The following is a 22,618-nucleotide window of genomic DNA, read 5'->3' as shown; positions in this document are numbered from 1 at the left end:
CAGTGGCTCATGAAGGATAAGAGAATGAAAGGCAAGAGAGGGGAGTTGTTGGTTTAAAGAGGACGAAGATGATAGATTTATTGAGATATCGAAAGCCAATTTATCACTTGGTAATTTTCATTTCCCCATTAATCATTAGTTTTTTTGTTGATATTCTTGTAATCTGATTCCATAAGCAAATCGTCGGCTAGCGACATTTTAAACATTACTCTAAATAGAATTAAAAAAGAAAAAAAATACAACTATAATCCCTTACAAGGAAAGTGATTTAAGCAGTGAAAATAAAATGGGACTATAATCAGTTTGATTAAGATTAAGAGAACGTAGTTTCAGATAAAGGTCTTATTGTATTTGCTAATGATGTCAATTTAGCCTGAAAGCTAAGGTATCTCATCTCAGCATGGCTTTCATAGTTTAAGAACGAGATCTTCTTTATCGGAAAGCATTAAAATATATAGACACTAAAGGTAGAGAGGACCTTTGTAATTACGATCTTCATTCCGTGATGTAGTTAGTACAAGTTGCAACAAATTATGTATCAAGAAAGGTAAATAAAAGTTACACTTGACCGGGCAACAGCAAAAAAAAGATGCTGATTGCTCTGTCAAAAAAAGGGGACGATAAAAAATTGTAATACTCTTTTCTTCTCTAATATACCGAATATCTAATCTTTTCTCTCTTCTTTTTTATATTACAGAACTGTATTCGAACAAAAACAACCATGCCCCGAGGCAAAGCCAAAAACTTTGTGACAGTTCTCTACCCGAGCATCAATGAAGAATCATGAACGTAGATAATCGGCAAGAGAAATACCTGTCTCCACTTGCCACGTGTTAGTTACATCTCATCCCACAGTCCTGCCTTGGGTGCTAAGCTTTCGTTAGTATATTTAGAAATGTGAAATGAACTGACCATGACCGTCTTCTTCGTTTTTTTTTTTTTTTGTTTTTTTTTTTAATTTTACTGAAAAAGAGGGTATAAATGTTAAACGCAATGTGTCCGAGTGGGCAAAGACGAGGCTGAACTCAGGTCCAGAGATGGGCTCGTATTGGCATTGCCATTAGCGGCCGAGCCTCCTAAAAGAGCTGTCGAGTCACACGATCAGCTAAAACCGATTGTCCGTCGTACTCTGCGTGGGTGGGCCGAGCGAACTGCATGTCGTTTTCGCAGGCCGCCAGTTCCGAGAAGGCCCGAGAACTCGGCTGCATTCCCCGGAACATGTCGGGGCTCGAATCGTGGTAGGAAGGGCCGTTCCCGTAGGGACTCAAATTTATCGAGTGGCTGAACGGAGCGCCGCTGCTGAGAGGCGTTGACGAGCCTGAAGTGTTGCGTGGACTGGAGATCGGCGACGGAGTCATTCTTCCGTTCCCGTGTTGGGGCGACCTCGAGTTCAGTAAAGGGCTTCCTATCGGCGATACGGGGCACGAAACGTAACGCGTTGGAATAGGGATTTCGCTAGATTTCAGGAAAGGTTTATAACTGAGGTATAATTGTCCGTTCAATTGCAAAATATTGATTCTCTCATATACAGGCCCTAAACAAGTTATGGCACTGATCTCTCCTGAAAAAACATCCCGGCTAATTCATAATCAAACTAGTCCAATGTGAATAGCGAATCTAAATTTCATGAAAATATAACCGCAAAACATAAGTAGGAAAACTGAGTCTCAATATAAAATTATAAACCATAATTAAATCATCAACACTAAGATCCAACATATTCTTCATCCCAGCATGGCACAACAGGATTAGAAGTCCAAACTCAAGAAAAATAAAGCTCAAAATTTGACTAGAACCGAACAAAAAGAAGTTTGAAGGTGTTGCCCTAAATGGATCAGAGAATCCTCTACTTCTTCTCCTCCTTCTCGGCCTCGGCGGCCCTCTTCTGCCTCTTACCGAAGTGGCGTTCGTTTGTCCTCTCCAATCTCAGCTTGTTGTAAGCCTTGAACGCTTTCAAGTCCGCGGTCAACTTAACAAGCTCAACGTTCGGCTTCGCAACCTCGATCGGCATGAAATCGCCCTTGACTTGGGTGGCGTTAGCCAATTCCTCCGGAGTGGAATCCCCAGCCTATATACAATGATGGAACAACAAGAGTGGAAAATTGATTAATAAAGAAATCAGGGAGTGAAATCCAAAAGCTGAGAGTACTTTTGAAAACGGAATTCGGAGTCGTTTGCGACTATTACCTTGACCTTGCGGGCACGCCTTGGGAAGACAACAAGCTTGGCCTTGTAGGTCTTGAGCCTCTGAACATTAGTTTGGAGACCCTCCAAAGACCTGTTCCTTCGGCGATGGTCCACAGAAATCCCGATGGTCGGGGCAAGCTTCTTCGGGATCCCAGCAGCCTTATAAAAATTTACAACAGTGCTTTAGCATAACATAAACTCATAGCAACCTTACATCCAAAACTCTGGTCAGCAACATAAAATACTATCCCAACTCAGATACAAAAGTTGTAGCAAAAACAATAGCTGTTCAACATCAGTTTCCTTGCACAAACTTCCGTATAACATGGACGAGTGAAGTGAGTTCACACACACACACACACATATATATAGTACCACGTTCTGATGTGTTAATCAGAACGATAAAAATGGTAAGTTTGAATTAGAATAAACCACAAACCTTGAGTTCTTCCAAAGAAAATCCTCTTCCAGACCTAGTCTTCATGTTGTACTTTAGGGTCTGAGCATGGACAATGGGGCGAAGAGGCCCAGCGGTTGGCCTAGGGAAGATCTTCACTGCCTTCTTTTGGCGAGCTGGTTGTACACAAAATACACTGAAAGACTCAGTCTCAAACCTAATTATGTAAATAAAACTCAGAGTGAGAGCGCTTAGGATCGTAAAAGTACTGACCGATCCTTCTTCGTGTCTTCCTGGCAGGCTGGTTGAACCAGGTCTTGACATAGTTTTGCCAATGCTTCTTGAAGTGACCATTTGGGATAACATTGTTGTGCTTAACCATGGCTTACCTAAAGACCAAAAAAAAACGACGGAAAAAATTAAATAACTTGCGTTTCCGCAAACTAAATCCTAAAGCGCCAGTCTGAGCGAAAACCCTAATATATGGAGTAACATTTCACAAACCCTAATACAAGGATAATTCAACACCGATACACCACTCACGATAAAAACCACAAAAATGGTTTAAGATACACAGGAAGCCAAAAATGGGAAAGTAAAAATCTAAAAGCGGCGAAAATCATCATATGCAGAACTTAGTTGCACAAAAGCTAGGGCTTGGTGATTTAAACCTCTTAACCTTCTATTTCACTAATCTGTACTGATTTACCAAAAAAAAAATGCGAAAATTTTGACGATAAATCGAAGCGAAACACGGAAACGCTTTCGAGCGTGGGAGATCGGAAATACCTGGTTATCGCTGCTTAAGAAATTGTATCGCTACGCGGCTAAGATTAAACCCTATGTACTCGAGACATTTTTTTTATTTTCATGATAGCCCTATTTAAATTCGGCCCATTTTCTATGTGGACCTTGCTTTGTTTTAAATTGGGCTGTGAGCTTCAAACGTGACAACATGCACATCAGCCCAATTCGTAGTTATTATTATTAAATTAAAAGAAAATCGGGAAAATCGGAGAAAAAGAGAGAGATGAACGATTTTCAGTGTCTGTGTAGAAGCGATAGATACCCTTAGAACACCGGCGAGAGTCGGAGAAAATCGTTGAAATCGGTGTCGTTTCGACAAGATTCAGTTCAAAAACAACATATTATCGGCGACTTTCTTGGGTTTTCTTCAAAAAAAAAAAAAATTCTTACCTAGCCTTGCTGGTAAAAAACTCAGTTCTGCCTTCGCTGAAATGACTGAAAATCGGCGTGTTTGTGTTCGTCAATATATTGTGATGTGGTCTGATGGAACAACTAGGTCAAAAATACAAGGTTTACTTTACTTTATGGGCTTTACCTTTGTCATACATTTTGCATTTGTCTTGGGCTTTATCTTCTTATTTTTATTTTGACTGAAGCCCATAGTCTTCATCTTTTTATTGTTTAGTGAATATAAATCTCTTATTCAGAGCAAAAAAAGAATATAAATCTCTTATTACAATTTTTTCAAATTGTATAATAACGTTCAACTATTATAAAACTTTCTTTTTTATAGTATAACATGTTAGTGTAAATATCATATATATTTGGGTAAAAATGGGATATATATATATATATATATACAATTTTACAAATTGAAATATATATATAAAATTTTACAAATTGATATATATATATATATATATATATATATATATATATATTTAACATATTGTACAACATTATTTCCGTTCGATTTTCCGTACAACATATATTAGTCTAAGTGGACATTTTTATAAATATATGTGTTTATAATACCCTCTATTTATAAATTATAATATCACACATAGTCTAATATATAATATCACACATTTAAAAATGATATATAGTATCCAATTCCATTATATATAATATCACACATACTATGAGACAATTCTAATAGATAATATCACACATTTATAAATTATATATATTAAATATTATTAATAGCACACATTTATAAAATATTATATATATACAATTTTCTATTAAAAAAGATTATATACATAATGTATTTTCTTTATATATGTTTAAAAACTGAAAAATATATGTATGTATTACATGTATATATTTTAAATATATTTTACCACATTTTTTCCGTTCGGTTTTCCATCGGCACGTCGGTTTTCCATGGAAAACGGCATTTCACTTGCCCTTTTCCACATTTTTTCCGTTCGATTTTCCATCGGCATGACGATTTTCCGTAAATCAGGAGCCTCGAAACGGCAACGAAAACGGCATTTTTTTCCTTGATTATTATAACATGTTATTTTAATTTTATACAATTTGACATGTTCATAACTTTATTACAAATATGCCCGCATGAGCACTTCAGTGGTTAGGCTTTCTAAATCGTTGCAACTGTGTCATAATCATGTCTATTTTTCACGATTGGCATAGTATATATAGTGTGTCGCAATAATAAATAAACATGGTCTCATTCTCAATGTATTTTAAATATATTAATATTTGCCCTTGAATACCAAAGCCATGAAAAGATGTTATTGCATTATTATCGTTGAAGTTGAATAAAATTTATTACTATATTGTGAAAAAAAATTACCCACTAATGTTGCTTGAAATCCATAAAAAAAAAAAAGTTTTCCTGTATTTACGAAAAGAAAAACGGCTTATATTTGGACTTCTTGTAGTTTTTGGTTGAAAATCCGACATTTCCAAAATTAGCCCTTTTTGGTGAATATTGAGTTTTTTATTTAAAGTTAAAAAAAATTAAAATTCAACGAGGACGAAGCATAATAAAGCATAGGAAACGAGAGCGATCAGTGGATAAGAGAATGAAAGGCAAGAGAGGGGATTTGTAGGTTTAAAGAGAGGACGAAGATGATAGATTTATTGAGATATCGAAAACCAATTTATCACTTGGTAATTTTTCATTTCCCCATTAATCATTAGTTTTTTTTGTTGATATTCTTGTAATCTGATTCCATAAGCAATCGTTGGCTAGCGACAATTTAAACATTACTCTAAATAGAATTAAAAAAAAATAAATAAAAAATACAACTATAATCCCTTGCAAGAAAACCGATTTAAGCACTGAAAATAAAATGGGACTAATCGGTTTGGTTAAGATGAAGAGAATATAGTCACGGATAAAGGTCTTCTTGTATTTGCTAATGATGTCAATTTAGCCTGAAAGCTAAGGTATCTCAGCATGGCTTTCATAGTTTTAGAACGAGATCTTCTTTATTGGAAAGCATTAAAATATATAGACACGAATGGTAGTGAGGACCTTTGTAATTAGGATCTTCATTCCGTGATGCAGTTAGTACAAGTTACAACAAATTATGTATCAAGAAAGGTAAATAAAAGTTACACTTGACCGGGCAACAGCAAAAAAAGATGCTGATTGCTCTGTCAAAAAAAGGGGACGATAAAAAAAAATTGTAATACTCTTTTCTTCTCTATACCGAATATCTAAAGAAATAAGGTCCTCTCAGTTTTAGAACCTACTAATCTTTTCCCTCTTCTTTTTTATATTACAAAACTGTATTCGAACGAAAACAACCATGCCCCGAGGCAAAGCCAAAAACTTTGTGCCAGTTCTCTACCCGAGCATCGATGAAGAATCATGAACGTAGATAATCGGCAAAGAGAAATACCTGTCTCCACTTGCCACGTGTTAGTTACATCTCATCCCACAGTCCTGCCTCGGGTGCTAAGCTTTCGTTAGTATATTTAGAAAGGTGAAATGAACTGACCATGATCATCTTCTTTTCTTTTTTCAAATCTTAAACGCAATGTGTCCGAGTTGGGCAAAGACGAGGCTGAACTCAGGTCCAGAGACGGGATCGTTTTGGCATTGCCATTAGCGGCCGAGCCTCCTAAGAGCTGTCGAGTCACACGATCAGCCAAAACCGATTGTCCGTCGTACTCTGCGTGGGCGGGCCGAGCGAACTGCATGTCGTTTTCGCAGGCCGCCATTTCCGAGAAGGCCCGAGAACTCGGCTGCATTCCCCGGAACATGTCGGGGCTCGAATCGTGGTAGGAAGGGCCGTTCCCATAGGGACTCAAATTTATCGAGTGGCTGAACGGAGCGCCGCTGCGTTACGCGTTGGAATAGGGATTTCGCTAGATTTCAGGAAAGGAAAAAAAAAAGTCAACCCATGTAACTCTAAAAAGTGATTTTTATCAAACTCATCACCATGAGAGAGAGAGAGAGAGAGAGAAACCTGGAATGCGGAGAAGTTTGTAGTACTCTTGTGGAATGAACTGCAAGTCTATCTGAGTCTAACGAGGATAAGTTTCTAGCTTGTCCAATTCCCTGCAAATTACCACCAAACTGTTAGAACCTGGAATATCGGGGGTATTAGGATAATAAGTAGATAAGTTAGGGTTAATATAGAAGGTACGAAGTTAGTTAGCCTCTACTTATCAATGATTAGTAGATAAAAAGCATGAATACAGTCTGAAAGTATTTTGTAAGGAAGAAATTCCGATTTGGAGAGCACAGCATTTCCAACGTATATGAGGGCATCCAGAACAACATTAAATAACCTTTTTAAATACAAATGAAAATACCAAAATCGATACAGTTTTTTTTTTCCTTCATATATCAAAACATGAGAGAGCTAAAGCCATTTAGAGGTATCGATCATCATACCATAGATTTCACTCCAGTGGTAACCGCGGGAGGCGGATCGGAAGACTTAGGCTCATAATCAGCCTCTCCAACGGCGTAGCATATTTATCTGCATAAAATTATCAGATTATAGATTCAAGAAGTATTACACAATTGCAAAAAAAATAGATTTAAGTTTATCAGAAGTAAAACAAAAGGAAATAGTTCTTAAGCTTACATGCTTTGCCATCCCAAAGCCTGCCAATTTGATACAGCCGTTTGGATCAACAAGTATATTTGCTCCTTTAATATCCCTGTTCCAAGAAAAAGTTAACACCAATATATGTTTAGTTAAAAAGACTTTTGCGCTGAATTCTAAGTAGTATTTGAACAAGAACTAAAAAAAGGAACAAAAGCTTGAGATGCTCATAACGTAAATGGGTATTTCATTCACCTGTGAACGGTATTTTTTGCATGTAAATACGCAAGGCCTGATAAGATTTGTTGAGTATAACTCCGAATTGCAAGTTCACCAAATTGTCCATAGTCTTGAAGTAATTTATAGATTGAGCCTCCAGATACATACTCCAGGTAAATGTATAATTTGTCTCCCAACTGTTGAAGGAATGCTTCGTAACTTAAATACGCAGTTTTTTCAATAATTAAGTCCAGATACCATGTAATTAAAATTGGGAAATTGCTATAACTACCACCAAATCAATAATAATTTCCAATAATCCACCAAACAATAATTTTGGCCAAATATACCACTTGACTCTATGTGTAAAACCCTAAATACCCTTAAAAAAATTATTCTTTACATTTATCATCTAATTCCTTCTCTCTCTCTCTCCCTAACGTCTGATACTTCTCCAAACTCATCACTCAAGCTCACCCAAAATCAAAACCCTTTCTTCTTCTTTGAACCACGATCGAAATCCTTGCCCAACCATTTCAGCGAACGAAACCCTTTTTCTTCTCCACGAATCTCTTCTCATTCTCCACGAATCTCTTCTCATTGCCCGGTTTCTACTTGGTTAGTTTCAGCGAATCTCTTTGCCAAAGTCTCTACTTGGTTAGTTTTAATGTTTTTTCTTATCATTTATTTCGTTTTGTGTATGTTTATTCTGGGTATGTTTAAATTTGGGGCAAAAATACGGTTTTCGTGATTCTGGGTAATTTTTGAAGTTGTTCTGCGAAGTTCGTAAGGTTCATCAGATGTCAACAGTTGACGTCAACAATTGACGTCAACAGTTGACATCAATTGTTGACATCTTATGTCAACAGTTAATGTCATCTGTTGACATATATTGTTGATGTATAATGTCAACAGTTGACGTCAACTGTTGACATTAATTGTTGACGTCAACTGTTGACATCTTATGTCAACAATTACTAACTTTGGATTTCTTCTTGATTTGTACGCAGTGATGGCGGAAATTTATTGAGGACGTCACTGTAATGGAGAGTTGGCTGAAGTTTGGATTGTTGAAGAAGAAAGATTAGGAAACAATGTAAACAATAGATAGCAATGTGTTTCACGTACTACTCTTATCTTAATCTTTTGATATGCTTTTGATAGCAATGTTGTTCACGTACTACTCGTATCTTAATCTTTTGGTATGCTTTTGATAGCATGTTTAATGAATATCAACAATATATCAATTATCAATCTGTAGTTTTTTTTAATGGTTTTGACGTCAATGTCAATAGTTGACTTTAATTGTTGACATCAATGTCAACAGTTGACGTCAATTGTTGACATCTGTGATTTATGAGCTCTCTGTTTATTGACATTGATGTCAACAATTGATGTCAACTATTGACATTGATATCAACAGTTGACGTCAATTGTTGACATTGATGTTGTTGACATTGATGTCAATTGTTGACATTAATATCAACAGTTGACGTCAATTGTTGACATTGATGCTGTTGACATTGATGTCAAGAGTTGACGTCAATTGTTGACATCAACGTCAACAGTTGAGGTCAACAAGTAGTCTGTACAAAAGAGATTCTATTTAACAAAAGTAGTTTAAACAAAAAACATAATGAATTAAACAAATAGACTCTTAAACAAAAGTAGTATGAACAAAGCATCAATGTCAACAACATCAATGTCAACAATTGACGTCAACTGTTGATATCAATGTCAACAATTGACATCAACGTCAACTGTTGATATCAATGTCAATTGTTGACATCAATGTCAATAAACAGAGAGCTCATAAATCACAGATGTCAACAATTGACGTCAACTGTTGACATTGACGTCAACAATTGACGTCAAAACCATTAAAAAAACTACATATTGATAATTGATATATTGTTGATATTCATTAAACATGCTATCAAAAGCATACCAAAAGATTAAGATACGGGTAGTACGTGAACAACATTGCTATCAAAAGCATACCAAAAGATTAAGATAAGAGTAGTACGTGAAACACATTGCTATTTATTATTTACATTGTTTCCTAATCTTTCTTCTTCAACAATCCAAACTTCAGCCAACTCTCCATTACAGTGACGTCCTCAATAAATTTCCGCCATCACTGCGTACAAATCAAGAAGAAATCCAAAGTTAGTAATTGTTGACATAAGATGTCAACAGTTGACGTCAACAATTAATGTCAACAGTTGACGTCAACTGTTGACATTATACATCAACAATATATGTCAACAGATGACATTAACTGTTGACATAAGATGTCAACAATTGATGTCAACTGTTGACGTCAATTGTTGACGTCAACTGTTGACATCTGATGAACCTTACGAACTTCGCAGAACAACTTCAAAAATTACCCAGAATCACGAAAACCGTATTTTTGCCCCAAATTTAAACATACCCAGAATAAACATACACAAAACGAAATAAATGATAAGAAAAAACATTAAAACTAACCAAGTAGAGACTTTGGCAAAGAGATTCGCTGAAACTAACCAAGTAGAATCCGGGCAATGAGAAGAGATTCGTGGAGAATGAGAAGAGATTCGTGGAGAAGAAAAAGGGTTTCGTTCGCTGAAATGTTTGGGCAAGGATTTCGATCGTGGTTCAAAGAAGAAGAAAGGGTTTTGATTTTGGGTGAGCTTGAGTGATGAGTTTGGAGAAGTATCAGACGTTAGGGAGAGAGAGAGAAGGAATTAGATGATAAATATAAAGAATAATTTTTTTAAGGGTATTTAGGGTTTTACACATAGAGGTAAGTGGTATATTTGGCCAAAATTATTATTTGGTGGATTATTGGAAATTATTATTAATTTGGTGATAGTTATAGCAATTTCCCATTAAAATTTTACTACTACAATAATTTGAGACTTGTGAATAACCGCCTCGAATATAGTTATGTCACAACAGAAATCAACATAACACACTTATGCTAGAAATCCGGGTTGTGCAGGTATCGTCTCCTGTGCGGGACTGTATGCTAGCGGAGCTAGTCTTTGTATAAATTTAACTAATATCGGTTGGTTAGTAAGTTGGTAATGCCACAGGTCATTCCGAATTTGGTAATCGTAGAACGTAGAAATTGACATACAAAATACACTAGACTAGGTAATAAATATGGAATATGGAAATTGGTGTAAAACTCACCGATTCAGATCCATAGTATTGCACAATGTTCTGATGCCTTAAACGGCTTAACAAACTGATTTCATACTGTACTTGTCATGCCATGTCAGATCAGAAAGATGAGGATCGACACCAATTTTAAGAAACAGAAGAGAGAGAGAGAGAGAGAGAGAGAGAGAGAGAGAGAGAGAGAGAGAGAGAGAGAGAGAGAGAGACCTGCATCAATTGCTTTGCACTTTCCTTCGACTTCGCATCATCTGAAAACAACGTAACCTCCTTCATGACGCACATGTCTCCATTCTCACTGCAAAAATGTGAAACAAACACACACACACAAACTCAGGTTACGCAAATCGAACATCTTCGATAATGATCAAGGAATTCATTGTGAATCGCTTGAACGCGAATCGCTTACCTAATATCCTAGCCCAATATAAATGATATATATAATAATAATAACTTGTGATACAAACCTGTTGAAACCCACATAAACATGTCCAAACGTCCCTCTGCCAAGCAACTTTCCCTTTTTCCAGCGAGTCGGAGGATTCTCTGACCTCCCCGGACTCCGCGGCACAGAAGGAGACACGGCCGCGGAATTCGAATGAGAGAAAGGAGACGGATTAGAGATCACGACAGGTGGCAGAGGCAAATGGTGGCTCGTCTGAGACTCGAGAGGCGCGCCTCCGGCTCTGGGATGGACTGGCGTGACCGCACCGCTGTGAATCCTCGAACCGGGCCCGGGGCTCGTCATTCTAGTACTCGGGGCTACCCTTGCTTTAGTATTCGGGTTCGGGGTGGGTCTCGGTCGCGATTCAGGGAAGAAGATCTCGGTCGCGATTCAGGAAGAGAGTATCGGGAGGGTGAGTTTGGGTGAGGTGGGTGATTTCGAATGAGAGAGTAAATCGGGGAGAGGGTTCTCTTCTACACTTACACGGTTAGAGGGAGAGAGAGATAAATAATTTTGAATAAAAAATAGAAATTTTAATTTGGAATGATATTAAACTTACACGGTTAGGGAGAGAGAGATAAATAATTTTGAATAAAAAATAGAAATTTTAATTTGGAATGATATTAAATGAAGTAGGTGTGAAATTGAAAGAAAAAATAAGCTTGAGGGTATATTTATTTTTTCACTTTTGACTAACTTGTATTTTTGACCAAAATTATATTTTGGTGGATTTTTGGAAAAACTTATTGATACGGTGATAGTTTGAGCAATTTCTCATAAAAAAAATTAGGGGGTTAATTAAAAAAATTCATGGTAAAAATGAAAATTAAAAAAAATGGGTCAAAAGTATACATTTTTTAGGGTAAAAAATATAAAACTTTTTATAAATGAGCAAAAAATATAAATAAAAAAAATTTGAAGGGGGACTGAAACCCACACTAAATCTGAGTTAGCTCCGTCCTTTGTTTTTCATCGTTAATTTCCCGTCAATTTTCTTTCATATTTTTTCATGACTTTCAAGTACAATTAGAATTTTGATATTTTCTATTATTCTCTTAAACATTTTCATTTTCCCCATTGTTTCGTTTTAATCATATTATCAAACCGACTGTTGCTATGTCGATTCGGTTTCTTTCTCTCTTATCTCTTTCCCTCGGCAAACATTCTTATCTATTTTTTGGCCTTCCCTGTCAGATTCTCTCATCGCAGCCCAAAGACTCCACGTCCCGAACGAGTTGCTACGTGCTAGCACTGTCTAACGTGGCAACGCCATTGAGCAACACGTGTGACAACACTTGTACTCTCTCCACCGTCCCTATACCTTTGGCCTTTTATAAAACGAACCAAGACATCGTAACTCACCGCCAGAGTAATATATCACTCACTCAGACCTCAATCCCACGAAAGAAAGAAAGATGGCGGATTTGAAAGACGAGTTTGGGCGTCCGATAGAGCTGACAGACGAGCTGGGGAATCCGGTGGTTCTGACGGACAGCCAGGGGAACCGCATTCACATCTCCGGTGTCGCCACGGCGGAGGGAATGGCCGGAGCCGGAGCCGGAGCCGGAGCCGGAGTAGTGGAACACCATCCGCCGCTTCAGAAGTTGATGGAAGAAGAGCATCGCGAGGAACAACAACCACAGCTACGCCGTGAAGGCGAAACCGCCGAGATTCGTCGTTCCACAAGTTCCTCTTCCTCTTCTGTACGTCACTCACTATATATATGATAAATATATACAGTCAATCCATTTTTTTATTATTTAACTCGGTAACCTTACAGATTAGATATAATAAATATTAATTTAAATTTAGTGTATACTATTTATTTAATTTTATATGACTCGTATAAATATTTATAGATTATGAAAAGAGTTTGATCATGAAATATGTAACTTAAAAATCATTCTTAAAAAAAGTAAAAATAATATCAGGGCAAATCAATATTCTAATAAAAGTAAAATTCTTTAATTAAAAAAAGCTTTAAATCGGTCATTTTTTTTAAGCTCAAATTTTATTTTATTAATAATAATAATTTTATAGATTTATTATTAATTATTTGTTTAACTAACTTTGATCCGGTGAATCATTTTTTTACTAAAATAAATTTAAGCTAACTTTTTAGAAAAATAAAAATTAGGTAATTAATCAATTAAATGTTTGAGATTATTATATAATTCACGTTTTATAAATCTTAGATAAACAATTATAAAGATGATGTGACATTTTTAGTTTCTTTTTTCATTGAAATAAAAATAAAAAATAGAGAAAATAGTCATTGAACTATTTCTTTATTAAAATAAAATTTAAGCTAAATTTATAGAAAATAAAATTAAGTAACTAGTCAATTAAAATGTTTGTTATTATATCCAACGTAAATTTTAGATAAATAATGATAAAGATGATGTAACATTCATGATTCTTCTTCTTATTGAAATAAGATTGAAGTATTTACTTCAATTACACGTAAGATTTTCGAAACTTTGACTATATAGCGAAAGTGTAAATAGTGAAAGTGTAAATATGACGATATAAATTTTTTCTAAAATGAGTTAGACCATTGATAAGTTGCAAGTTGCAACAAACATTTTTCAAAAAAATTTGTTCCTAATCTACTATGCAAAGTTTGAAGATATTTTTATAACATCATAATTTTAGTTTATGAAGTTTGAAGAGAATAATCTACAAGATACGATTTATTTGTGGGTAATGAAATGAATATATGAACAGTCGGAGGACGACGGAAAAGGAGGGCGGAGAAAGAAGGTGGGGCTGGGGCAGAAGATAAAGGATAAGCTGCTACGTGGCAAACACAAGGACGAAGAGACTCATCAGACTCAGACGGAGGAGCTGACAGGTGGCAAAGATAAGGACGAAAAGATTCAACAGACTCTGACGGAGGAGATGACAGGTGGCATGATTCAGACGACACCAGAGTATCATCAGGAGAAGGAGAAAAAATCGCTGATGGAAAAAATCAAGGACAAACTTCCCGGCCACCACCACCACACTTCTACAACCACTTAGATCCCACACCACGTCACTTCATTTTGTATTTTATATTATACTGTGTATATTGTTAGCGTGTGTTTTGAATCCATAAATGATTTGCTTTTTTTTTTTTTTTTTTTTTTTCTGTTGTTGGTATGTTCAACAATATCTCAGGACACCCTTGGTAGTATTGTAATAAATTGTCTCAACTAATAATGTTGTTCATACGTCCCGCCATATTTGTCTTTTTATCAATTTCTTTCAAATTGAATTGGGTGTGTGTACATCTTTTAAATTATATGATCCTTTACTTGGATTGGGGCTTAAATGCCTGTCTTTAACACAAACAAAAAAGTGTAAAGTGGAGTATTTAGGTCTTAATCTTAAATTTAATCATAATCAGAAGATGTTTCCCACATCGCTTCCAAAGAAAGATATGAGAGATTGTGCAGCTTACAAATAATAAGCTTAAATTAAAAATATTACTAGTAGCATCTTCCAACAAATTTAATTAATTTTTTCTTAGGTATAAGTGACTTATTGGTATTGAACTTCTAACCTTAAAGCTAAGACTTTTTTTACGCAATTTTTGAATCATTCTCTTCGCTTCATTTCATTACATAAATCAAATATTATTTACATAATATTGGTGATTGTTATATTCACACCACCAACAATAACATTTTTTAAATTTTTAGTAAAATTTAAAAATTTTACTTATTTATTTTTAACTTATTCACCACTATTTTAAAATGTCTTCTTAAATATATATTTTCGATTTCTTATGGAATTTTATTCTATTGATAGCAATTCACGTTTATCAATCCTTAACAATACATTACGTAATTTATAAACTACCATTATCATTATGTATTACATTGATTTCAAATGTATAATCGAACAAAATTAAAATATAAATTGTACAATGAATTTATAGAAGGTACAATGCGTTACTGTAAACAACAAATTAAACCTTACCAGGTAACTAACAATAAAAAAGTTTCAAAGATGTAACTATTGATTTTTTTTTTTTTTTTTTTTTGTGGTGATTCCAGACTTGATTTTTTTTTTTTTTTCTTGTGGTTATTCCAGACTTAATGATGTTTTTTTTGTTGTTGAACATCGTCATCGATCAAAAAGAATTTTTTGAGCTCAAATCAAATTTTAAGCTGAGCTCGTTAAAGGAAAAGACGTGACGAGTTAAGCAATTTTTTACCTAATCGGTCACGAGCAAACAAGTACCTAGTAGGGGTGGCTGATTAGTGGGGTAGTTTGACTACAACTTCCATTTTCTACACCATTAAGGCACTAACCCCATTTTTTTAACAAAATATTAAAAAAATAGTCAATTTAAACGTTTGATATTGCTAAATAGCCAAGGTTTGGTAAATATTAGATAAATAATCATAAATGATGACGTGATTTAATATGGCATTGACTATTTACTTAATATTTACGTTTGTAATATAATTAAAATTGATTATTTACCTAATATTTACCGAACCTTAGCTATTTAGCAATTCTCAACGTTTAAATTGATTATTTTGCTAAATTATTCTTTTTTTTATTTGTTGTGAGAATTGAACTCGCTACCTTTATTTGGTTTACCACTGTCTAGCTATCACTTAAAAAAAAAAAAAAAAAAAAAAAAAAAAAAAAAAAAACAAAAACAAAAACAAAAACAAGTTTCTCTTTTTTCTTGTTTTCATCCTAATATAGCCTTAAACTGTGTTTATTATTTCACTTTATTTCTCTCTCTCTGCGCTTTCTCGCTCTAACGATGCTGTCTCAAACTCACTTCTCTCTCAACACTTGTTGGTCGCCTTCTTCTTCGAAGATTCTGTCTCCCACGTTCATTGCCAAGCCTCGTCACACCCTTGGTTTCGCTTCGGCTTCTTCTCGACTCCTTGAGACCATCTCGCTCTCTCTCCCTCTCCCTCTCCGCCGCGATTCCTCCATGGCCTCCGCCTCCAAGCTCTCCGCAAACGGCATCGCCGACGACCTCGATCGCTTCTCCGACGTCGCCAACGCCGTCGCAGACGCCTCCGGGGCCGTCCTCCGCGACTACTTCCGCAGCAAGTTCGAGATTCTCGACAAGGAAGATTGCAGTGAGTTTCCGAGGAAATATTGAAGATGGTTGACTGTAGATGGAAAATATAAATGTGATAGAAAACTTCAAACTAATTTATGCTGAAATTCGTGGCAATGAAAATCTCTTTGTCTGGTGTTTTTTTTTTTTTTTTAATGTTTTGCTTGTTGCAGGTCCTGTAACAATTGCAGATAAAACAGCAGAAGAAGCTATGGTGTCAGTTATATTGAAGAATTTGCCGTCTCACGCAATGTATGTAAGCACTGCCTCTGAAACTTAAATATATTTATCTTCTCGTTTTCTCAGTTTCTTGTTCAAAATTGGGATGTTGTAATTGACGAGATTCGCACAAACACGGAATCACTTGCTAGTTATCAAGTTAGGTTTACTTTTCTTAAACATGGAAGATAGGATTTTAGTTTTGTTCTGAGTAATGCCATTAATTCTGTTGTTACTGCTGAGAGTAACAATGGAGCTGTGATTTGGCTGTAGTTATGGGGAAGAGAATGGATGGAAGTGCCTAGAAGACGAGGCAGACTATGTATGGGTCTTAGATCCAATAGATGGAACTAAGAGTTTCATAACTGGTAATAATATATATTTTGCTTGGTGATCTGTGAAAGGTATGAAACAATTGCCATGTCGGTAAAAATTCTTCATTTGAAATTGTTTCAGGGAAACCTGTGTTCGGTACTCTCATTGCACTCCTACATAAGGGTAGACCGGTAAGAAATCCCTGTTTTTCGGTGTCACTACAAAAAAATTATATCTAATTTGATAATCTGATTTTGCGTTAATATATTTTTGTGGCCTTTTATTGTAATCGTATATGCACGACTCAGTTGTTACCAGTATATTTTATATGAAATGATTTGTTGCCTATGCAACTCCAGATTCTTGGTGTTATTGATCAACCTATTTTAAGAGAAAGGTGGATCGGAATTAGTGGTAGAAAAACTACATTGAATGGAAAAGAAGTGTCTACTCGGGCTTGCACGAATGTATCACAAGCCTATCTGTATGTCATTCTCCTATACCTCCAAACCTGTTTCCTTTGATCGTTATTTCATATGCACTTCTACAGCAAGAAAGTAACCTACTGACCTATAAGTCTTGTGATTTATGGGTATCTAAATGATTTTTTCAATCTTGTATTAGGTACACAACAAGTCCACATCTATTTGGTGAAGTGGAAAACGAAGCATTTGTTCGTGTGAGAAATAAGGTCTGTCTGCGTAGATTTCATTATTTCTCTCAATACTATCCATATTTTCTGTTAGAAATAAAAAAATAAAGTGAAAAAAAAAATGAAGTCAGTTAGTGATGAATTCAGATTGGATAACTCTTGGGAATCGAAACAAGTTTTCGTTTCTCCAGAGAGACTAGCATGATATATATGTCAGTTGACTTCATATATAGATAGTGTTTTCTCAACCGTTCACCTTCAAACCTTTTATTGCATTTAGGTGAAAACACCATTGTACGGCTGCGATTGCTATGCCTATGCCCTTTTGGCATCCGGTTATGTGGATCTTGTTATCGAATCCGGTCTCAAGGTGAGCTAGTTATTCCATGCTATATTCACATGCACAAAGATGTTATAAGATTGTAAGCATATTAATATAGCAGAACTGAAACTTCTTGGCCTTTTCAGCCATACGATTTTCTCGCTCTCATACCCGTGATAGAAGGTGCCGGGGGTGCCATAACTGATTGGAAAGGAGATCATCTTCAATGGGAGGCTTCTCCGAACTCACACGCAACGCGTATGTATATACATATATATACACGCATATTTATTTTATTTACTTGACTGAATTCTTGCTTGCCTGAATTTGGCATTGTTTGATCAGCTTCCTTGTTCCTAATTAAATTGGTTCCTAACTTTGTTGCTTCGGTTTCCAGCGTTTAATGTATTGGCAGCTGGGGATAAACAGATTCACCAGCAAGCTCTGGAGCTATTACAGTGGCAATGAGAAGGTTCGACTTGTGACCACAATTCTTCAGGCATTTTAGAGAATAGGTTCAAGCAAAAGAAATGTTTTAATTTAAACCAGTCTTGGAAGATGCTAATTATTTGACCTTTTAACCCCACAATAATTTTATTTTTCTAGGAACAAGAATTTAACTGCCCTGTAATAAAGTACCTTAGCCTTTTTTTAAACATTTGTTTGGCTTTTGGTACTGAAATATCAGACTAATGACGATTGAGGCATAATCCAGGCTCTGTTTATTGACAATACCTTGTATTTGTATTTGTATTTGTAATTTATATATAGTTTAGAAATTACGATAGAATCTTACGAAAAGAGTGGAGATATTTCTTAAAAGAAGAAAATCATATTAATATCTCAATTATTAATCAAGTGAAAAGAAGATAAATTCAGTGAAAATTAAAAATGCAAACAGTTGTTTTGAGAGAGAGTTGATTATGAATGTGTGCTTCAAGAGATGTACATCTCTGTCTATAGTCCAAAGAGAAGATTTTCATCTGAAATAAGGAAAGACGATATCCATGTCCCTATAGTTTTTTCTCTGCAAGTTCAATAAAATAAAATAAAAACAAAACCCCAATAGGCATTTTCATTACACTAGAAAATTGAAGGACCAGAATCAGCAGCTTGACAATTGAATAGCTCAGGAACTACAAATATTTAATGAAAAAGAAAACATTGCAAACTGTCTATCTCGATCAAGTTAACTGCCAAACAGCAAGAGCATTCCTGGTAGACTTGTCTTTGGATCTTCTTTGAGATCTTGAAGAGTAGGGAAACAACCTCTGACTTGAGCTCATTTTCGTCTTTCCTTGTATCAATTTCTTCTTAGCATGTCACAAGTCACACTTACTCTTTACCAAAATCAGCATTATAGTGAGAGCTAGATTCAAGTTTCTTTGCTTCATTCAGCTTCCGTACAGCCTGCCAAATGGACATCATGAGAAGATGGGTTATTAAGGGAGAGAGGTACGGAACATCCAAGTAAAACAATCAAGAGAATAATTTAACTGCTCGAAAAACAATCATTGGACTCTAATGTTAAGAAAACATACTTCCAGTCAAGATGGAGCAATATTAGGTGGAAAAAAAAAATCCTACCTTCATGAAATCTTCATGGATGACATAATCCCTTTCAGCACGAATAGCTGACATCCCTGCTTCAGTGCATACATTCCGAAGATCCGCTCCATTGAATCCCTGAAAGGAAGACAACACGAATTCAGTCTAAAGGAACCTGACCACTGCCTTACTTCTTACAGACCAAAAAATATACATATATACGATCATCTCACCTCAGCGAGCTTCACAACTGCTTCGTAATCAATATCTCCATGTTTCGCGATGCCAACAGCATGGATTTTCAGAATCTCCATTCTTGACTGTTCATTTGGCAATGGAATCTCTATCTTCCTGTCAAGTCTCCCAGGACGAAGAAGTGCCGGGTCCAGAACATCGGGTCTGTTTGTCGCCATTATCATTTTAACCTGGTTATCAAAACAATAATTCAGTAACTCTTGTCCAATATTCAAATCAACACGAATCTCGTGCACTTTGCAAGTGTGCACAAATTCAACCAATCGTTATGCATCACCTGAAACCTGGAATTTAAGAGGCTTTATTCGAATCAGGGGAAATACCAGCATACCTTTCCAAGCTGGTCAAATCCATCGAGCTGATTAAGCAACTCCATGAGTGTTCTTTGAATTTCACGATCTGCACTGGTCCCTTCACTAAATCGACGTCCACCAATAGCATCGATTTCATCCATAAATATAATACACGGCTACAAGAAGAGTAGAGAAAAAAATCAAGCCTTCTCCTATATAACCACATAAAAATAAGAAATCCTTATTGAAGTTGTAACTCTCACCTGGTGATCACGAGCATAGCCAAACATCTCTCTTATCAACCTTGCACTTTCACCGATATACTTGTCGATGATGGCACTTGATACAACCTAGAGTTAAAGGTGAGAAGATCATACATTCAGTTTAGCAGTGTGCAGAGGCATATCAAAGAGAAATTTGTAGCAGCAAGGCAATAAAAAAGGACAAAAGCTCAACCTTTAAGAAATTTGCATCTATATTGCTAGCAATAGCTCTTGCAAGCAGTGTTTTCCCTGTCCCGGGAGGTCCATAAAGAAGAACACCCTGAAATCAGAAGAATAAAAAGAGTACAAACGAGCAATCAAAATCAGCTACCTAGGCTAGGCTGCTAAGAACGGAGCCAGATTCCGCTAACAATGCAGAAACAAATATAATCAAAATAGGATTTACCTTTGGTGGTTTTATCCCTACTCTAACAAAGAGCTCAGGATTCATAAGAGGGAGTTCAATAGACTCCCTGAGCTCACGAATTTGATCAGACAGCCCTCCCACAGCAGAGTAACTCACATTACCGGGATCTTCATGAAGCATATTATAAACAACTGGATCAACCTACAAGGATAAGTTTAGAACCCCAAATCAACTAATAGGAAATTACCCCACGATCAGGTTGAACCTTTAAAAGAACAAAACACAGTCATAAAGGGCAACAGAAGCCAATAAAATGGCTCTTTCAAAAGCATATTGCATAATGGAGTTTACCTCTCGTGGAAGAGCTCTCATGATGGTTAGGGTAGTCATGTCGAGCACGACCCGAGTGCCAGCAACAAGCTTGTCTTTGTCTACCTTGCTACGGCATCCAACCACATACCTAGGTCCACTACTTGCTTTCACTATCACTGAACCAACACATGTAAAACCATCCAATCAGTTTACGAAATTCTCTAAGCAAAAACACATTTCCTGTTCCCTCTTTAAAACAAAGTCTTAAACACAATTGCGCAAAACAATCAGACATAGTTCATAACACACACAGAAAGAAACTCACAGCGTTCGTTGTCAAGAGGCCGTAAAACTTCACCAATGATCTGCCCAACGCTCTGAAGCGACTTGAGGTCGTCTTCAGTTTTCGTAAACTCCTTCTTCGCACCTCTCAGCTTCTCTCGCACTGCCAACATTTCGCCCCAACTAATCAGTATAACGATTTATTTGATTATATTTTCCTCTTTTTACTTTGATAATTGTCCATTTCAATCATTAAAACCCTATAGAATTATGGCCCTTCCAAGAAAAAAAACATACATTAGATCTTCCAACATAAGCACATATAGTTCAAAGAGATCTCTAATACGATTCAAAAAATCCTTCCATCGTATAGTAATTCTAGGTCTTCTAAATTAGTGAACAATTAAGATTTACAAAAATGAAAAACATAAACCTAGAAAAGTGGATCAAATTACGATCCGACGCGAAATTCAAGAGGAAAAAGCCTAGAATCGAAGGCTTTTAGTTGGCTAGGGTTTGAAATCTGACCTGTGCGTACGCGAGACTCGAGCTCTTTGTGTTGAAGAAGCTTCTTCCGGTAATCGGTCATCGCTGTCCGGTGCCTTACTGCGTCCTCTGTTTCGGTCGACATTGAAGCTCCGACTGTAGAGAGAGAGAGAGACAGAGAGAGAGAGAGAACGAAGAAGAGAGCTTCGGCAGAGTAAAACAAGCGAGGAATAATATAGAAGTAAATAAAAAGTAAAAATCAGAAAACAGGGTTTTTAATTGTCCAACAAGAAAACATATGACCCCATAAATAAAGATAAAAATAATTATTTTCCTAAAAAAAAAAGATAAAAATAATTAATTAAATCCTCTTAAGTCATAAATAATTACACTCTAAATTAAATTATACTTGAAGTGTTTAATTATTTCTAAGTATTTGTTAAAATGTTGAAATTTCATGTAGCTTCCGGTTTCACTGTGTAATATATATATATATATATATATATATATATATATATATATATATATATATATATTACATTAATATTTGTTGAAGAATTTACAAGACTTTTAATTCTGCAGAGAGTGTTGTTTTATACTTTAAATAGATAATTCAATTTCATATCCCGAAACGTATTAAAATTTAAAGCTGTACATATTATTCACTAAATAATGTTTTTTTAACGTAGTAAGTTAATCGTTTTCATTTCAATAAAATTATTTTTTCTGCACAAATTTTTAAAACAAAAAATAAATATCATCTTATTATTACGATATAGATTATGTAAGAATTCGATTTTTTAAATAAAGTGTTTCTATCCAAGCTTGTTTGGGATAAGTGTTGATATCACTTCTCCTCTTAAGATAAGACGTGAGATTGAATCTCATGGACAACATTGTTCATATTTATTTAGTTATGAGATATGTTTGTATAATAACGTAATAAATTTTTATATTTGTCCACACTCATTTTTGTATATATTTATTTTTGTATCATTAGCTAATAATGACGTCCCTAACAAAATAAATA

At 35.5% G+C, this 22,618-nt stretch overlaps 4 protein-coding genes and 1 pseudogene across 5 annotated transcripts; 2 read left to right on the top strand and 3 right to left on the bottom strand.

Moving 5' to 3' along the window:
* Positions 1–984: 984 nt before the first annotated feature.
* Positions 985–12,470, bottom strand: LOC149387321 (mitogen-activated protein kinase kinase kinase YODA-like; annotated as a pseudogene).
* On the bottom strand, positions 1,653–3,930 carry LOC149387322 (large ribosomal subunit protein eL13z-like). 2 transcript variants are annotated; one of them, XM_089621999.1, is made up of 5 exons: positions 3,782–3,930; positions 2,858–2,973; positions 2,627–2,760; positions 2,188–2,346; positions 1,653–2,068 (listed from the first exon to the last, which is right to left on the bottom strand). In XM_089621999.1, exons 2-5 carry the CDS (start codon positions 2,964–2,966, stop codon positions 1,847–1,849), a joined length of 624 nt encoding a protein of 207 aa, XP_089478125.1. In that variant the 5' UTR covers positions 2,967–2,973; positions 3,782–3,930; the 3' UTR covers positions 1,653–1,846. The 2 variants fall into 2 exon arrangements, with proteins under 2 accessions (XP_089478125.1, XP_089478126.1); XM_089622000.1 differs by lacking the exon at positions 3,782–3,930 and adding an exon at positions 3,374–3,463.
* Positions 12,471–12,548: 78 nt separating the features above from the next.
* LOC149387320 (uncharacterized) lies at positions 12,549–14,422 on the top strand. The gene is made up of 2 exons (XM_089623901.1): positions 12,549–12,900; positions 13,925–14,422. Exons 1-2 carry the CDS (start codon positions 12,613–12,615, stop codon positions 14,219–14,221), a joined length of 585 nt encoding a protein of 194 aa, XP_089480027.1. The 5' UTR covers positions 12,549–12,612; the 3' UTR covers positions 14,222–14,422.
* A 1,522-nt stretch (positions 14,423–15,944) lies between these two features.
* Positions 15,945–18,537, top strand: IMPL2 (inositol monophosphatase family protein). The gene is made up of 9 exons (XM_089624063.1): positions 15,945–16,293; positions 16,448–16,526; positions 16,767–16,861; positions 16,950–16,999; positions 17,168–17,292; positions 17,433–17,499; positions 17,741–17,830; positions 17,929–18,040; positions 18,180–18,537. The coding sequence occupies exons 1-9, from the start codon at positions 15,966–15,968 to the stop codon at positions 18,248–18,250; spliced, it is 1,017 nt and encodes a 338-aa protein (XP_089480189.1). The 5' UTR covers positions 15,945–15,965; the 3' UTR covers positions 18,251–18,537.
* Positions 18,538–18,742: 205 nt separating this feature from the next.
* LOC149387318 (26S proteasome regulatory subunit 10B homolog A) lies at positions 18,743–21,818 on the bottom strand. The gene is made up of 10 exons (XM_089624064.1): positions 21,631–21,818; positions 21,146–21,265; positions 20,860–20,996; positions 20,548–20,709; positions 20,335–20,421; positions 20,142–20,228; positions 19,917–20,054; positions 19,564–19,755; positions 19,370–19,468; positions 18,743–19,192 (listed from the first exon to the last, which is right to left on the bottom strand). The coding sequence occupies exons 1-10, from the start codon at positions 21,731–21,733 to the stop codon at positions 19,118–19,120; spliced, it is 1,200 nt and encodes a 399-aa protein (XP_089480190.1). The 5' UTR covers positions 21,734–21,818; the 3' UTR covers positions 18,743–19,117.
* Between the last annotated feature and the right edge of the window lie 800 nt (positions 21,819–22,618).

Source organism: Urtica dioica, chromosome 8 (genome assembly GCF_054948205.1).
Source record: "Urtica dioica subsp. dioica isolate 48M chromosome 8, U.dioica_male_clone48M_v1_H2, whole genome shotgun sequence".
NCBI classification, from domain to species: Eukaryota; Viridiplantae; Streptophyta; class Magnoliopsida; order Rosales; family Urticaceae; genus Urtica; species Urtica dioica.
This window is presented reverse-complemented; position numbering and strand designations above follow the sequence as displayed.

What these genes read in the sequence shown, in the direction of transcription:
- LOC149387322 (XM_089621999.1), bottom strand. Translation starts at nt 2,966, where the DNA reads ATGGTTAAGCACAACAATGTTATCCCAAATGGTCACTTCAAGAAGCAT. An exon ending in GAAGACACGAAGAAGGATCG is followed by an intron (nt 2,761 to 2,857) that starts GTCAGTACTTTT and finishes GTGTACAACCAG; the next exon opens with CTCGCCAAAAGAAGGCAGTG. An exon ending in TTTCTTTGGAAGAACTCAAG is followed by an intron (nt 2,347 to 2,626) that starts GTTTGTGGTTTA and finishes AATTTTTATAAG; the next exon opens with GCTGCTGGGATCCCGAAGAA.
- LOC149387320 (XM_089623901.1), top strand. Translation starts at nt 12,613, where the DNA reads ATGGCGGATTTGAAAGACGAGTTTGGGCGTCCGATAGAGCTGACAGAC. An exon ending in CAAGTTCCTCTTCCTCTTCT is followed by an intron (nt 12,901 to 13,924) that starts GTACGTCACTCA and finishes ATATATGAACAG; the next exon opens with TCGGAGGACGACGGAAAAGG.
- IMPL2 (XM_089624063.1), top strand. Translation starts at nt 15,966, where the DNA reads ATGCTGTCTCAAACTCACTTCTCTCTCAACACTTGTTGGTCGCCTTCT. An exon ending in TTATCGAATCCGGTCTCAAG is followed by an intron (nt 17,831 to 17,928) that starts GTGAGCTAGTTA and finishes TGGCCTTTTCAG; the next exon opens with CCATACGATTTTCTCGCTCT. An exon ending in TCCGAACTCACACGCAACGC is followed by an intron (nt 18,041 to 18,179) that starts GTATGTATATAC and finishes TTCGGTTTCCAG; the next exon opens with CGTTTAATGTATTGGCAGCT.
- LOC149387318 (XM_089624064.1), bottom strand. Translation starts at nt 21,733, where the DNA reads ATGTCGACCGAAACAGAGGACGCAGTAAGGCACCGGACAGCGATGACC. An exon ending in CGAGTCTCGCGTACGCACAG is followed by an intron (nt 21,266 to 21,630) that starts GTCAGATTTCAA and finishes AAATGTTGGCAG; the next exon opens with TGCGAGAGAAGCTGAGAGGT. An exon ending in CAGTTGTGAAGCTCGCTGAG is followed by an intron (nt 19,469 to 19,563) that starts GTGAGATGATCG and finishes TCTTCCTTTCAG; the next exon opens with GGATTCAATGGAGCGGATCT.